We start from the raw sequence: 17838 nt of genomic DNA, 5'->3' as shown, positions 1-17838 counted from the left end.
ACCCGCACCAACCTGACCACTACCAGATCGACCCACCTCTGACCTACACTGTCGCTCGCCTCATCGATTCTTGCATGTACCACCGCTGTTGCTCGACAACCACAAACCACCACTTGTTTTTTGACGAAGTCCAGACCCGAGAACCACAAACTCAGATCGAGTTCGTCTTCACCCTGCACTTTGCCGTAGGCTCGTACCCGCAGTCGACTCCCATGAGTCGGATCTTTCGAACCACTGCAATCATGCCGCTGCTAGTTTGAAAACCTTATTCTTGCTGTTTTTTGTTGGTCCGATGATTGCATTGGAGTTCCAATGCCGTCTGATGATTGCTGCACTAGTTTGCAGTTACACATAAGAGAAGGAGAGAAGGATAAAAAGGTCGTACCCAGTGCACAAGGCTCCCGCTTTACGCAGGGTCTGGGAGAGGTGAATGTCGGCTAGCCTTACCCCCATTTATGGAGAGGCTGCTCCCAAGTCTCGAACCCGAGACCTACCGCTTATGGGCGAAGACAGTTGCCATCGCACCAAGGAGAGAAGGATACAGAAAAAAAAAACAAAAAACAAAAAGAGACATGTTGTTTGAAGAAAAAAGAATGAGAAAAAAAAAGTAGAAAAGAAAAAGGGAAATAAATGGTTAAGTTTGTTTTATGGCCACACGAGTTGTTGGCTTGTTTGATATTGTTTTGTGACTGTAATTCGAGTGCTTGGAATTATGATCACTCGAGTGATAGTGTTTGTGTTTGTTCGTTCATTGCTACAATTGAGATACGGAAATCTCATGAATATTGTATTTTGTAGGTGTGTCAGCTTCCATCTATCGAAGGCAGTATCAAACCTAGGTAATTTTGCAGTACTTGTATTTAGTGAATAATAAAGTCTGTCATTCTTGAACACATAAATTTCAGAATTTTATCTGTATATTATATCAACGACTGAAAACGGCACACAATGACTATCAATTTTGTTGTTGGATTTAACTTAAGCATGTATTAGCAGGATGCCTGGACTCCTGATTGATGGTCCGTATGTTGCACCAGCACAAGTCTACTAAAAATACGAAGCCCTCCTACTTGTAGGCCTTGGCATTGGTGCCACTCCACTAATAAGCATTCTCGAAGACTTGCTTAGCAACAATATTAAGCACCAAAAGGAAGTTGAAGATAATCAAGGGATCAAAGACAACAAAAGGACTTTTGTCACCTAAAGAGCTTACTTCTACTGCATGGATCACGAGAGAGCAAGGCTCGTTTGAGTGGTTTAGGGTGTGATGAATGAGGTGGCCGGAACTGATATAGATGGTGTAATTGTGCTCCGTAACTACTGCACAAGTGTGTACGAAGGAGATGCTCGATCGGCTCTTACCACAATGCTTCAATCTCTTAATCATGCCAAAAACGGCATCGACGTAGTTTCGGGTACGAGGGTTAAGACTCATTTTCCTAGATCGAATTGGCGTGACGTTTTTAAGCGTGTCGCAATTAAGCACACTGATCAACAAGTTGGTAAGTACATTTAATATAACTTTAATGGAACGTTTTCTGGTTACACTATCTGGTAATCATGGGGTTTAAGTGAATTGAGATCATTAATTATATTAGTTCATGCTAAAACGTATGGTTTTACCTAACATGTGTGTTACTTAAGCATTATCTTTTTACCAAAATTTAACAAAAACAAGGAGGTTAAAAATTGTTTTTCTTGCTTTGCTTTTGGAAAAGTGATTTCCGCATATTTCATATTCTCAATTTCTCCTTTGTGTATCTTTTAACTTTTAGATTGAACAAATGAAAGAAAAATTAACATACAAAAATCAACAAAGATGTATAGAATGAGAAAAAACGTGTGCAAAAATTATTTCTCTCCCTTTTACTGTAAATGTTCAAAGTATTAAGTTGGTTTTCATATGTCCTTTTGCTGCAGGTGTATTTTACAGTGGTGCACATGGATCAGTAGGGGAGTTAAAGAGGTTAGCTCAGGATTTTTCCAGAAAAACCGAGACCAAGTTTGATTTCCATAAAGAAAACTTTTAAATTAACTTCCTTATTGAACTTCCCCTTTTGGGTATAAACGTAATGGCCAAGCAATTAAGTAATGATCTCAGATTCATATAAATTAATTCTATATTTTTATTATTTTTAATTTCAATTTTCCAATTGTATGGTTGCATTTTGGGCGTAATGATCCTCATCCATTCGGAGGAAGATAGGTGCTTCGCACGTGACCATTATTGAAGAGTTAATCTCATCTAATTTTTTTTTAATTTCATTTGAAAGATAATAATAATAGTATTACGCATGATGAAGTTCTATTTAAGTTTTATACTTGTAAGTGAAAAGTCTTAGATTTGATTCTCATCAAATATGAATTTGAACCAAATTATTGCTAGTCTATCGTGAGGTTTAGCCGACTCCCGACCCACCCCCTCAATGTAGATAATATCTCGTATGTTAAAAAATGCTTAATTCTTGCATTATTATGATAAACCGTTGGCAAATTAACTCTAAACAAATGTTTTGGAAAAGCAGATTTAAAAGGCATTCTCAGTGCCATCTGAAAGTTGTTCCTACAGCCCATAGGTACCAAATTAAGCAATTCATGTTAAAAAGCTTCTTGTTTTATTTATTTGTTTGTAAAACATAGTATCCTTTTCTTCAAGCTAACCAATGGACCACTAAAATATGAGATAGTGACTTATATGTAAAGAGTTCACTGTCACCGTGATATCTGATCAGTCCAACAGTAAAATATTATGTGTGAATTTATCTCCTCGTGACATTGCATTTTTTGAATCAAGACGCTACATGACAATAAATGCGTTTAATGTAAGTTTCTCTCCAAATCTAAGGAGTTTGGTGTAATCGAGAGATAATTCCAATAATATAGTATAATCTCTTTAAAGAGAAAGACTTTCATGAAACAATTGTCTCAAACCCGACATGGTGGTTATGTATATGTTAAAACACATGGTGACACTGACACGTGAAAGATTAGAACAATATCACATTGACAGTCATGTTTTATATATATAATCCACCCTACTCTTATAAGCTAGATCATCAAGAAAGATTTCACTGTAAAATTATACTAAACTGTATCTCTATTCTATCGCGTGTGTTGTATGAAAAGTTAAAACCCATAACCTAATTAACACAAAATTTTGTAGGACACTTTGCCAATGGCCATGGAGAATCAAGTTTCTACCCGGAAGAAAAAGGAGGATTATCTTCCCTCTTTTTTTTCCTTTCCTTCCCTCCCCTTCTATTTGAACGGCCACTGTTAAGCCACATCAGCATCTTATATTAATTTTTTATAAAAAATGAAAGACAAAATAGAGAATATAAGAAGAGAAAATGGAAGAGGATGGAAAAAGAATGGAAAAGAATCCTAGTCCGAAGAAAAAAGCATGCAATTGACCTCCATAACCAAAAAGTGTAACTTGGGTTTGATGATTTTACTAGTTATCTACAGTCCAGCATAATGCTTCAGATAATTCTTACTAGTTATCTACAGTCCAGCATAATGGTTCAGATAATTCTCCCCAAAAACCAAAGACCCAATTGATAGAATCTTCGCAACCGAGCCAAATCACTCCATTCTTAATCTCTGATTAAAGTTTTAATTGCAAAAAAGAAAGATTTGGTAAAAACATTGAATGTTTTATTATTCTGAACCTTCCTCATTTCAATGAGAAGTAAGATGATTTGGTATTAAAATATAGACAAGTACTGACTAGTAAGTACCTAATTTACTCACTATAATTTGTGATCCAATAAGATTATAACACCTGTCTATTTAATATTTTCCCAAACCTTTTGCTATGTTGATTACCCCTGCCATGGCAAATCTGCAAACTCGAAGCCCTTAGTCGATCCCATCGCAGCCTTCTCCTCCAACCTCCTCCGTCGAATCCACCCTCGTCCCCTCCACCCAACCTTCTCCCTCATCTCCCTTCCTCTGAAAATCCCACGCCTTCGTCTGCAAATCCCTACCAAACCAGCACTGACCCTCGATTTGCCGCGGAGAGGGGTTGGTGGATATATTCGGGCTATAATCGACGGAAATCTTGGAGGAAGGAGTATGCGTGCGCTCACGGAGGAGAGACAAAAAGGAGTCTGAGGTCTGTCACGTTGGCAGGAAGGGAGGAAGAAGAAAGGTTGTGTTTGGCCACAGGTTTAAGAAAAAAGTTTGTGTTTGGTGACAGTGATGTGAGAAAGTATAAATAGACAGGTGTTACAATTTTATTTGGCCACATGTTATGGTGAGTAAATTGGTTACTTAGTCAGTACCAAAAAAGTTTAAAATTTTAAAATTACAGTGACACCCCACCAAGCACCAACTTCAAGGGATCACACCGTAATTTCCACTGTGCAACTCAATTCCCCCTCAGCTACTAGATCTTTCCCCTCCATCATAAATCCCCGTCCCTTCCTTCTGAAGCATTCTCAGTTGCCACACTCATTGCTAACCCCTCTCTCTCTCTCTCTCTCTCTCTCTCCTCTCTCTCCAAAAACCAAGATCTCTCTCAAAAAACCAAGAGTTGCTTACTCTCTCGGATTCTGTCCAATGCCTACAGCTGAAGCTAAACCAGAACAACCGAAAGGAAGTGAAGAAGTTTTTCAACCCCCTCTCAACTACAAAGTAAATAGAAATTCTAAGAACACCAACTTTGTTATTTTTCAGAAAAAGATTTCAACTTTCAGATTTTCTAACTTCTTTTCTGTTTTGTAGATTTGGGTTTTGAAAGTCCCTATCCACTGTGAAGGCTGCAAGAAAAAAGTCGCAAAAATCTTGAAAAAAATCGATGGTAATACCCTTAAAATCCCTCTGATGTTATAAACCTGTTTTTGTAGTTTTTTTTAATCGTACGGTCCTTATTGATTCGATAGTTTCTGATTTGCATGTCTCGTTTCATCAACCTTTTCAGTTACAGACTTACATTCAGCTCAAATTTCTCGATTTTTACAACATGGGTTTTGATTTTTAATGTGTTCTTATTGTTTTAATTAAAAAATGTGATTTTTACTATTTTTTTGGTGGGTTTTCAGGGGTTTACAAAACAGAGTTTGACGGGAACATCGGAAAGGAAAACAAAGTTACAGTGACTGGAAACGTGGAGCCGGAGATTCTGATCAAGAAACTGGCTAAGGGAGGAAAATATGCAGAGATGTGGCCTTGTCAGAAGGCTAACAACAGCAATAATTCAAATGACAAGAAGAAAAATAAGGAGAAGAATAAGGAGAAGCAGCAAGGCGAAGATACCCAAGGGTCCGAGGACGGCAACCATGGCGGAACTGGAGGCGGCGGTAGTTGTGATAATGAAAGGGAGACGGTTGAGGCTGACGTTGTTCAAGTTCAGGATAATCGTGGTAAGAAAAATAAAGGTGGTAGTGGCGCGGGTGGGAGTAAGACTCCCGAGGGGGTTAATGCTGTGAAAGTGAATGAGGGGGATGGTGCACCGGCGAAATCCGGCGGCGGTGGAAAGGGTAAAGAGGTAAAGCTTGAGGTGGTGAAGCAGGGGAAGCCTGTGAACATGTCTGGACAGCCGGCTGCGGCGGAGAAGTGTTTTGGTGGGGATGACGATGAAGATGACAGTAATTGTGAGGTTGATAAAAGTGGAGGCGGCGGCGGCCCTAGTAGCAGTGGAACTAAGAAGAACAAGAAGGGGCCAAAGGGGAAGGCCAATGCTGATGATTCAGATGAGGTTGACCAATGTGGTGATGCTGCTCCTCCACGCACTGGATCACCACCAAATCAAGGCAATGTACGACGTGGGCCTCCTATGCCTCAGGGGCCTTACATGCTTCCATCTGGTACTCAAGGCCCTAATTTTGCTCCAGCTCTTGCTCCGGCTCCGGCTTCAGCACCAGCTCCAGCCAATCACATGGCTCCACATCAGCAGATGTATGAGTACCAGTATCCCAGGCAGAACTACAGCGGGCTTCCCCTCCAAGCTATGAACTTCAATACGGCCTACCCCGCCAGGAGCTACGGTGCATCCCAGTATGCTGCACCACTACCTCACGCACACTCTTACACTTATGCGTCTCAAAGTGTGGCTGCTGAGAGTGAGCTCAGGTCCTATCATTCGGACTCGTATCCGCAGTATTACCCGTCGCCGCCGGAGTATAATTCGCCGCAGCAGTCCGATTCCTTCGTGATGTTCAGCGACGAAAATCCGAACGGGTGCAGCATTATGTGAAGCATTGTGTTACTTGTATAAGTGCTTTTTGAGAAGATTCTTGTAGTGGTTTAGTGGGGAAGGATAAATGGGTTGTTAATTAGAACAACAATATTACTTTCACTTCAGTATCCTATCACGGAAATATACATTATTGTGAATATATGGAAAGAAAAAAATAAAATAAAGATACAATAAATTACAGGAGATATGAAGTCATACTCTAACAAGAAGTAGAAAACTATTAGAAACAAAAATCAATTAACGCAACTCCTAAGATAAACAAAAGTTTGAAAGCTCTGAAAGATTATGAGCAAAAGCTGCAACTGTATAAGGCAGACAAGAATCCTGCTGCAACTGTAAAAGGCAGACAAGAATCCTTTGCCAAATGTGAGAAAAACGAATATATATGGAAGAGAGAATGGTCCAATAATTTGTCCAACCAACTGATAAACGTCAAGGTACCTTAGAGATCCGTTTGAAAGAAAATGCACTGTCAAAGAAGAATCACACTTAATTCAAAGAGAATGTCAACATTTCTTCAAAGCTATAAAACAGCATGAATAATAGCTCTAGTAGTTCGTCTATTAGGGTTTTACTAGTAGTTGGTCTTTATATCCAACTCTAGTTTAGCTATCTACTAGGGTTTCAGTATCCATATTAAAAAAGCTGTTAATTTGCAGATAATGTTTTACCTTAGCAGTAGAAAATAATTATGCATGTGCATCCTGATTCGGGTTTTACCGTACGCATGAAGAGAAAGAGGTAAAATGGATTTCGACCATTCGAAATTGAAACAAAATTACTTTGACCTGTCTAGTTGCACACAAGAACCCTTTCTAGGTTTCTTTGAAGCAACAGCTACAACACATTCGAGGAGAAACTTATCATATGTCATTGTAGTGATTGATATGTTTTAAGTCTATAATGTATTGACGTGTTTTAACATTTTTGCATGATATAGCATATGATTAGAATGGAATAATGTAAGCAACATTCTTTTGCATGTAAGTTATATCACGTATTGACATTAATTTTAACATTTTTAGATGGATAAATATGATTAGTTTTGAATATGATCATAGTGATATTTTTGTTGCATGGAAGTTCTTGGGTCAACCCTTTCAAGCAATATCCATGGTCATGGGCAGATTCATAGAGAGACCAGGGTAGTCACGGGAGCACTCGAGGTATTGGAAAAACATAAATGGACTCATAAATTGAGTGAACATATATATATTTTTTATATAAATGACCTTACTAGAAAAGGGCCATGATTTAGATTTTGTAACTTATAATATTATTTTTGAACCTTTTACATTAAACTCCCCGGCCTTAAATTTCTGAATTCACCATTGTCCATGAGGCACTTTTTCTTGGTTAGTTTGTAGGACCATTTCAATCTTTCAATATTTGGAAATACTCTCTTAGTGATTCGTAAAGCGGAGAATTATAATGGAGAAAGTGGAAAGATTAGTTAAAACTATTTATTAGAGATGTCCTTCAAAGGATGCTAATCACATTGTTAACTGGAAAGAAATAATTTACAATTGTGTAATGCCCTAGATTAATTTTGTCTCTTTCTAAGCTGTGGAAACCCATTTCTAGATTCCAATAAAATATCCAAAATATCGAGCTAAGGTTTTAGAGATTTTCTTTGCTGGTTTTGTGAAAGAAGAAAATGTTTAAATTGAAAAAGTCTCTTGTTCTTTAATTACTATAAAACTTGAGATATTAAAATAATTTATCTCCTTTGAAAGTTTTACTTTAAAAAGCAATCTCTTACTTCCATCCATTAATCCTTTGGAGTTTGTGGTGGACTGTCCTCTTTGTTTTAGTTTTCATTTTTTTCCTTCTTTTATTCTGTAGACTACTGCTTTTGGATTAAAAGCACTTTTTTTTAGATTAATTTAAAAGCAGATTTGTACGAGTAGCATGTAGGCCTTTTCTTTAATTATTGCTTTTGAGACATGCCTCCTAGGGCAAGCAACCCCACAAGCAAGCAAATGATGTTCAGGATAGAGTCGGAAACAGGAGCAGGATGCTTTTGCTTACTAGCTAATGGTAAAAGTATTTAGACGGTTTCATAAATGTGCATAACTCTTTATTTTGATTTTTAAGATTTAAAATCGATATAATTGATCTATGAGTTTGTTCATAATTAATCATTTTAGTCATTCCAGGAAAACTCTCCATAAAATAAGGATAAAATTATAAAAATATCCTTAATTTTTATCAAATCATTTTGACTTATTGTTTATTATATTGAGGGTAATTTTGTCATTTTGATCCATATTTAACATAATTTTTCACCGAGGGACCATAATGATTGATGATGGACAATCTCAGGGATCACTTCTATTCATTTCAAATCTCAGGGACCAAAGTGAAGAGTTAAGCAAATCTTAAAGATCATTTTGGCTAAAAAACCTATTTAAACATGTAAAATTAATCATATTGTTAACACATTCTCTAATACACTTAGATTTTTACATAAACTGATGGAGTTTACCTGTGAAAGATTTTGCTTTAGCAATGTGATTAGTTTTAGTAATGTTATTTGAACACGTAAAATGGAAACTCACCACATTGATGACATGCCTTAGTTTTACATGCAATGATGGGGCTAGTAGGTAGAGTATCAACAGTGTCTCTTTAAAAGGCAACTATGTCCCATAAACTTTGCATTATATAGGATTTGAGCCACATGGTATAAGTTGGTGTAAAGGTATAAGAGTAGTTAGTCATGACAAAGACATTCACTTCGGATTTTTGTATTCGGAGTCCAAATTTGAATCGTTCAAGAGAGAGAAAAAGAGATCCAGGCCATCAAGTATTTAGGTTTTCGTGAAGTAGATCGTGAGATTGAAATTAAGTAACCTAAATCTTTTCCAGAGCTTTGGACACAGAGATCCGGAGTATAAAACGAAAAAAAAAACATCATAAAAAAAAAAAAGATATAAAACGAAAAAAAAAATATATATATATATATAATGAAAAGTTGCACCTTTCACAACCTGAGACACTGGTTCAAAAGAAGCAAGTAGCTCGAAATGAATGCAGGTTGTAACTCTAAGTACATATTTAACTAATGCAAGGTTAGTATCATAATGCCTGCGACAAGTTTGATGGATATCGATTCTAGCTAGTACCTACATATTACGAGTGTTTTGCTGCCGGTAGTTGTTTACACGCGAGGACATGCCGTTAACATTGAGAACTTATATTAACTTGTCACGAACTCACTATAAAGCATGAAGCTAATAAAGCGCCAGAAATTTATAATTGTGCTAGTTTTATGTGCACGGACAACTGATGCTAATATATCTCTCGTAAAATCAAATAACATAATCAAACCCCACCTAACAAATTGTTTGATAATATTCATATGTTTGTATAGCTTTATATGCCTAAACAAGCAAAAGCAAATTTGTCTAGTAAAACACAAAATTTGAGCCGTAACATTTCTATAAAAACGTCAAACAACACGCCGTAGTGCATAATTTGTGTGGAGAACGACCCGAAGTTAGTGATTGATATTGTTTCAGGATCATGCAATGTTCATTGGCGCTTCATGTCTATCATTGATAATATCAAAGATATTGCAAAATTCTTTGATTTTATTTTTAGGACGCATGTGTTTTAAGAAGCGAAGTTTTTTACGGGCGCTGTTACAAGTACTGGCTTTCGTCATAATAGCCTGAGGAGTGTGGTTCACAGAACCTTTTTATTTGATTGTATAAGAACTGGTTGTAATCGTGGTCATTCTATTTAATTTAAGTGTTCTTTTGCATATAAATAAATAAGTAGTTGGAGGCTTGCGTTTGCTTGCTGTGTTGAGAAATGAGATTTACGCAAAGGTAATGGACCACTGAGGAGTTGAAACAGCAGCCTCATCACATTCAGAATCACATAAACGCAAAGGTCAGGAATCAAATGGGCCAGCTTCCAAGTTAATAACAAATCGCATCATTGTTACGAGTAACTTATATAAAATAAATTTACTATTATTGTATTGACATGTAAAGAAAAACTAAGTTATAAGATTGACATATCATGTGATGGTACACTGTTTTATATAAGTCTTCTACGATAAGTTTAAGTATAAATACTTTTGGGTGGGTTAGTTTCGTATTGCCGTCCCCCCAATTATTTTCGTGGTTTAGGTTACTCTCAATCATTTTTACTTTGTTTCTTTTAGCTACTAAGATGTTTAAGTTGTAGAGTTTAGTCTCAAGATGATTACTGAAGTTTGTCAATTTCAACTCATACGATTAAAACTTAAAGGGTATGCTACGATCAGTCGCTCACGCGTGTGTGAGTGACTTTCAACGCTTAAACTTTAACGGTTGATACATGTGAAACCCTTGATGAATCAATGATTAGGTCGCGGGTGCAAAATGTTCGAAAAATTCTAAAAACTGTTCTATAGGTTTCTAAGAACTATTCTCCTTATAAGAATTATAAGGATTTTAATTAAATCTAAGCTTGTAAAGTTTTGTAATTTTTTTTTTCTTTCAAAATCAAATGCAAGCTTTATAAAGTGAGATGGGCCTATAACCCAACAAGCCCAACTAAGTAAATACCCACCTGGGCCTAGTAACTCCCGCCCAATTCTCTTAATCAGGGTCAAAATCTCCTTCTTTTGGTTTGTTTGACATGGATGTTTGTATATAATAGCAGCGGGTTTTCGAAGAATCACATATCAGGTGTTTCTTTTGATAATCACTCTCATTTTTTTGAGTTGGTTCTTCATTAAAGCTCTTATGCTAGAAGTGATTTTGTCGTAAACAAAGTCATTGCTTGACGAAATATTATTCTTCATTTGATTTCAAAATCATTCTCTTGACTCGTCATTCTAGCTGCCACCCTGAAGAAAATGATCGCATGGAAGAACCTAGAGGTATGTAAGAAAATATTTAGGTTAATCTTGCTTGTTTTATACAACTGTAGTAACTAAAGCTTTGTGCAGTTTGGTGCTATCAGAAGGGTCACAAATTAACGGCGGTGGTTTTTCACAGCACCATCCTAGTAACTGGGTAGATGCAGATGAAGACGACAGTGATGAGGATGAAGAGAATGACCTTTGTATTCAAGCAACACCACCGTACCACAGTAAGATTCGTGGCTGCAGACTGCAGTGATGGTTGGCCAAATTTCTTTTCTTTCTCATGTTGTAAGTCCATCTTTCTTCTTCAACGACATGCTTTATTGGCTTTACTTATTGAGCAAGGCTGCTTTGTGCTTTTCTTTGAGTGATTATCCTATGTAAATAATATGAAGTCATCCACAATTAGATCAGAAACGGTAATGTCATTCTATTCAAACTGTGAAACGATTTCTTGGTGTCAAAGTTACCGAACTCGTACGAAATAGGTCATAGAATTGGTGGGGTTGGAACAAGAATTCACGCACGGGGACTTTGATTCATCACTATCACGCAGCAGCTTATAGGACCCCTAATGAATTTCTGTCTGTCTTGAGATGGTTTTTCCTGACGACTGGTAACGAAGACGATAGGAAAGACTCAGTTGCAGTGATTTTCTGCCTTCTAACTGCAATATTGCTGAGACAACCGATAGAAATGCCAAGTGGGAATATCTTATTCATTATTCATTATTCATTTTACTCGTGGCCATGAATCCATAGAGGACACACAATACATGATGTATAAACTCGGTTTAAAAAGTTTATTATTAGTTTGAAATACTGTCACTGTGACATCTGAGAAGTCCGTCTCCAATTTAGGACCTTAATTTCTTTGGATTGCTCATTCAATTTAGGACCTTTCAAAAGTTGTTGATTGTGAAATCTTAAAAAGGGGCAGGTAGGACACACTTACACCTAGTTGGCTAGTTATCTCAAGGAGTTTGGGGTAATTTGCGTTTTTCTCGTTAATGTCAGCATGATTCCTGAACATATAGCTTACATGCCAGGATGTTATTATTTGCTCTTTCCTTTTGATCTTTCGGCGTGTATGGAATGCAGGTTGTGGATTTCTCATGTGCTTTTTAGCACCTGGACCTGGACCTAATTTTAGATATTAATTATAAAAGAAAAACTTTAACGAAAAGTTCTCTTCACTTTAACGAAAAATCATATTTTTACTAAAAAGTTAATCTTAATACTATTCACTTTATCCTTTATTTTGTCTTTATCGTTAAAACTCAAAATATTCAAACATTTTTCATTAATTTTTCTTTAAAAAAAAACCATTGATAATAATTTGGGTTTTCATCTCCGTGTGGGTAAAAAAATATCAGGATACTTGAGGGCACTTCTGTCCATCTGTGAAAATGTCCCTTGTCCTTTACAACCTTTGAATTTGTTTATTAAAAAAATGTTGCTTCAACAACCACAAAGTCTTACTTTACTAAGCGCGGTCGACTGTATAGATGCTAAATCCTACTGAGTTTAGTTTTGCGTTCGGTATTCCGTTAGCTTCAAGTACTTTATATCTTTTCTTAAAGTCACTTTCCAAGTCTTTCACGATCTTCTTTGCCCTGAGACTACTTTATAATCGTATTTCTTAACCAGAGATCATGTAAGTCTTCATTTCACATGTTCAAACCATCTTAACCTATTTTTTATCATCACTTTTACTTTTACCCGAATATCCTCATCTTATCTTTTAACTACAACTTTTGAATTTGTTTACTAAAAAAACGTTCACTTCTAGAAACAAAATTAAAAAATGACGAGGGAAGATTCATGAATCGTAAGGAAAGAGGGCTTTAATTATAAAACTGCATAAATTATTTATTAGAAAAAAAAGTAGAATATAATAGTATACTTAGGGGAAAGAAATCTCTTAAAAATATGGGGTTAGGGGGAACAGATTGGTAAGGGACCAGCTGGCTTGAGGAGAACTGATGAGGATCTGGTATTGGGACGCGCAAACACCGTCCTCGCGATCTGCGGCGGGCCCACGACCTATCTAACGGCTATGCACGTAGCCGCTCATTCTAACGCCGCTTATTTAAACACACTATCCGTTGCTCCTTTCAAATCCCGTAGCTCTATGATAAAAAAGCGCGGGTATTTAATTTAAAACAATAACAAACGTAGAATCGAATCTGCAGAGCTTTATCGAAAAGAAAGGAAATAGTGCTTAATTCAACTTTATTGTGCTATTTGATCCTCTCTGGACATTATTGTTTCGAGTATATGGATCATAAAATACTGGTTTTTGGTTTGTGTAGAAGAGAGTTCAGAATCTTTATTTTGAATAAGAAGAGTCAGCGTAATAAGTTAATAAGAACCGTCAGTTTCAATTTAAATGGTCTTGATTGACTAGTCATTATGTTCTGAACAGTAAGATCTAGAGAAGATTTATGCCCTTTATTATGAACAATAAACTTAAGAGTACGGATTGAATATATACTCTTATAAATTAGAAAACAAACAAGATGCAATTGAACACAAAACCTTTGATGCATAATTAAATATTCTTAATCAACTGCGTTGCAATCTGCTCTGAGTAATAGCTTTCACTTTACAAATGTCAATGGCATACGCATGAAGAAAAACTATTTCAACCTTTGTGCGTGGATCCAACCCAAATCTCTTTTTCTTTTCTCCTTTAAGTTGGAAGGATTCAACTGATATATTGGATTTGGTAAATTACATAATGGAGGAAAAACAAGAAGAGTAAAATGGGGGACGGTTTTGTTAGAACCAAAAAGTAATACATACAAAGTCAGAAAGGGCAGAATAATGAAGGATGACGCTTATGTTCATAAAAAAGAAGGATGACGCCAACGGGATGGAGGAAGAAGACTACTAGCTAATACTCACTGATAAAATAATAAATAAATTAACTACCAAATAAATAAAGGGGTGTCGGATTTGTGACATCACTTTTTTTATACAGTTTTGACACAATCTTTTGTGGGACTCACTCCATTATGTATTACAACAATCCGAACAATTTATTTTTAGAACATCATTCATAAATCGTACGTCTTTGCAAAAAATTAGACATATCAAAAATCGCAAAACATTCATTCGTAGTGAAAAAATTAGACGAATACGATTATAAAAAGAAATCCTAAGCCCTTACTCTAATTGTCATATGATTTTAAATTTGGATGTCATAATATTTAAGAGAAGACTTAAAAAAAATGATTCAAATTATTGAAATACATTACAAAATAAATCATACAAAAATTTGTGTAAAAAATATTATAAATCTGCGATGCCACGAATCATCAAGTAAATAAATAAATAAAGGAGAGAAATAGGTAGGATAGAAAGAAGAAAACGTGTATAGGTTAACGATTCTTTGACGGAGTTGCCACTTGGGATAGGTGTAATGTAAACCCTAGATGCCGTGTTCCCTCTTGGGCCTCTTCCATATTATATTTTATTAATACACACCCACTCTCTCTCTAATCTCCATTTTTTAAGAGTGAGATAGAGACAAGGGCACAACCAGTCAACTAAGGTTGAATATTAATTAGTAGGTTGGTTTATGAATGTGCATATGATTTTACTTATAATTACTATATTTCCCATTGGTTTTATGGATTTGATTTAAAATGAATTATTAATATTTTTGTACTGTAACTCAGTATAATAGTATGATGATAGTCATTTTACTTGTAGGTAAGATGTTTTATGTTCAAATTTTGTAGATGACGAATTTGATATCAAGTTCGGTTGCCGATTATGTGGCTTAGTTGAACTCTCACTCTCTATAGAGGCTAAAGAAAAGCTGTGCTACAAGCCTACAACTACTGTCTAGTCAAGCAATTAGCTTAAATTATTATGGTTGTTTCTAGTATGTTTCTGTCTCGTAAATGGCTTTTAATTCAATGCTGAATTCGAAAAAAGTATACATGAAGATAGCCACATCGGTCAGGACGAATAAGCGCACGAGGGCGTCTATATACATCCGAATTCGAACTCTCTCCCGTAGTTTTAGTTAAAGGTCCGCTTGACATTCTGCCAGGAGCAAAAATAAATAAATAAATAATCATCAAAGGGGCACCACTGTAAATAAGAACCAATACCAATGTCATTTGTTGGCAACTGTTATAAGTTCTTAACTGAGGTTTAGTCCTTGTCTAGTTTGCTTTGTCCATTCTCTCTCCTTCTCTCTCTCTCTCTCTCTCTCTCTCTCTCTCGGCTCACTGGTGAAGAGAATCAACAAACAAAACGCAAACACAGATCAAGAAATTTAAAATTGAAATACAAAGATTATTAAGGAGCTGAATCAGGAAGCATTGAACTTTGAAGAGAAGCAACAAAGAAATAGTGAGAGTGAAAAGCTTCTTGTTTGGGCAGCAATGGCTAGTCTGCACAGTTTCTCTCTCCTCCTCCTGATCTGCGCCTCAATATTGGCGGTGGGTTCGTCAAGTGAGGACCACCACCACCTCTCCTGGATACCCGCCGCCGCCTCCAAGTCAGCCTGCAAGGGCTCCATAGCCGACTGCGCCTTAGCTGCAGGGAACGATGAGGTGGAGTTTGACATGGACTCAGAGATCAGCCGTCGCATCTTAGCCACCAGCAACTACATCAGCTACGGTGCGCTGCAGAGGAACACCGTGCCTTGCTCCAGGCGCGGCGCCTCCTACTACAATTGCCAGCCCGGGGCCCAGTCCAACCCCTACAGCCGCGGCTGCAGCGCCATCACGAGGTGCAGGAGTTAATTTTTAACCTTTTTTTGTTTTTTTTATTTTGGTTCATTTGGAATTGGAGGGGATGTGTCATTGTTTTTTTTATTAATTAATGGAAATATGGATGTTATCAGATCATATTTTGCAATGTCTCTTGTAAAACTGAACAATTTGGTATCTTTTTCTTCAAATTTTATAGATTTTGGCTATCGAATGAACCCTTATTGATATATTAGTCACTCTTGGAGGGAGATGTGGTGAACAATTTAAGCTCTAATTAGTTTTCTAGAGTACCATATGGTTTAGATAGTCTCGCTATGGAACGAACGTTCTGCACAAAAAATTTGAGACGATTTAGATTGAAGTTAGTTGTCAAACACAATGTTGCTTGATTATCCCCCCCCCCCTCCTCACATTTTTCATGTCCAACAAATCCTTATCTCGATAGAAAATTATTCAAGATGATGGATCATATTTGTTCATAAAAGTTTGCATCTTTTGGGGACTTTGTGTTTGATTGGATGTAGTGCTAAGAGTGTTAGTACTCATTTAGAAACAACATGATCCTCTCCGGATCTTTTTGGCGAAGATTTTAGGAATTTGTGAATTATGTCTGTTCATCGTATATCGTACGATCAGTTTTTATCAAGTACTGTTTGTATTTAATTTTAAATAAAAGTATTTAAAATGATTTCTGATCGTACGATGTACGATGAACGGACACAATTCACGGATCTCTGAGATCCTCACAAAGAGGATCCGGCCTGGATTCCATTTATAAATGCTTTTAAGATGACTGAAAGTATTTATAAAAAAAAATGTTTTGGGTTTCAAATGTTCTTAAGATGATTGAAACATCAGTTATAAACTTCGTTTAGAAAGTGCTTTCAGTCATTCTAAAAGCAATTTCGAACTAATCTTAATTATAGAGAAATTCTCTTTTCAATGTCACTGCTGACTTCTCCTTTTGTTCTCAAACAAGAAAAAGGAAAACCAAAGAATGGGGGCTTATATTGAGACAAAAACCAAAGCAAGTGACAAAGTAAATTTGCAAAAGGTATAAAAATTCATATATAGGTTCAATCTAATGGTGGAGAATTTTTTTTGTTTTCTGTTTGCCTCTGGTCCCTTTTGCAGGATCTCTTTTGATTTAAAGTTGTTTTTATGAAGTATTAATAACTTGATATTGCACACTGTTTTTCCTTATTCTTTCGAGTTCTTTGCTTTGAATGGTATTCAAATATCAGCGCATGATAGGTTTGAAATACTTCCACAAAGTTCTCAAATTTCATACATGGATTGCATAAGCTCTTTCGATTCAAACTTACCAACCAGAACGTTGGAGATATCTCAAGCAAATCATGTACTACTATTTGTTGTAGTTTTATTTCTTTACGATGTGTTGTTGACTTGAAATATCATCACTTTAGAGTTATCTTTAACTGCATTGACAAAGTAGATTCTGTACTTGAGTACAAGGTCTACAATCTTGTCCAACCAATAATAATGGTCTCATAACTCATAAGTCAGAAGGTCATAGTTGCACCTATCTGTTAATTTGAAGCTGCAGATTAAATTCTTCCAAGTAAGTGTATGAAAGCAATTGAAAATTTTAGCTTAATTGTTATGGGAGCTATGTCATCAAAAGATGATATGATCCCCATGATTTAAAATTTATGTTTTGTAGGTGTGTGTGGTGTTCTGTTGGGTTGTGAAATGATTTTAGGTCCTCCATCACATCCCTCACCAATAGGTAAAAATTTTCAGTGTGTTTGGAACATTGTCCGGCACACTAAGTGTTATAATATAAGTGGTGAAATTTTTTTTATCGAGTATTTAACCACTTGTGTTATAACACTTGTATATCAAACCGTGTCCCAACACACTACAAAAGCCTCCAATAGGACAAATGATATCTTTTTTTCACCTGTTCACGGTGGAAAAAGGGGATTCTTTTGGGACAAATTGAACAGAACAAGTCTCCAAAGTTTTATTTTGAATTGTAAATGAAATGGTAAATAGGTTTTTTTTGTTTTAGTT

General features: G+C 36.2%; 2 protein-coding genes across 2 annotated transcripts; both read left to right on the top strand.

Annotated features, from left to right (window-relative positions):
• The first annotated feature begins 3826 nt into the window (after positions 1–3826).
• LOC103450909 (heavy metal-associated isoprenylated plant protein 36-like) lies at positions 3827–6385 on the top strand. The gene is made up of 3 exons (XM_008390316.4): positions 3827–4638; positions 4729–4804; positions 5046–6385. Exons 1-3 carry the CDS (start codon positions 4564–4566, stop codon positions 6197–6199), a joined length of 1305 nt encoding a protein of 434 aa, XP_008388538.2. The 5' UTR covers positions 3827–4563; the 3' UTR covers positions 6200–6385.
• An 8860-nt stretch (positions 6386–15245) lies between these two features.
• LOC103423549 (rapid alkalinization factor-like) lies at positions 15246–16031 on the top strand. Its single transcript, XM_008361636.4, has one exon. The coding sequence runs from the start codon at positions 15469–15471 to the stop codon at positions 15829–15831; it is 363 nt and encodes a 120-aa protein (XP_008359858.1). The 5' UTR covers positions 15246–15468; the 3' UTR covers positions 15832–16031.
• The last annotated feature ends 1807 nt before the right edge of the window (positions 16032–17838 follow it).

Source organism: Malus domestica, chromosome 12 (assembly GCF_042453785.1).
Source record: "Malus domestica chromosome 12, GDT2T_hap1".
Classification (NCBI taxonomy): domain Eukaryota; kingdom Viridiplantae; phylum Streptophyta; class Magnoliopsida; order Rosales; family Rosaceae; genus Malus; species Malus domestica.
This window is presented reverse-complemented; position numbering and strand designations above follow the sequence as displayed.

Bases quoted from the DNA above. Each gene is read 5' to 3' on its own strand.
- LOC103423549 (XM_008361636.4), top strand. From the start codon at position 15,469: ATGGCTAGTCTGCACAGTTTCTCTCTCCTCCTCCTGATCTGCGCCTCA.
- LOC103450909 (XM_008390316.4), top strand. From the start codon at position 4,564: ATGCCTACAGCTGAAGCTAAACCAGAACAACCGAAAGGAAGTGAAGAA. The intron at 4,639-4,728 runs GTAAATAGAAAT...TCTGTTTTGTAG, and splicing joins AACCCCCTCTCAACTACAAA to ATTTGGGTTTTGAAAGTCCC. The intron at 4,805-5,045 runs GTAATACCCTTA...GTGGGTTTTCAG, and splicing joins AATCTTGAAAAAAATCGATG to GGGTTTACAAAACAGAGTTT.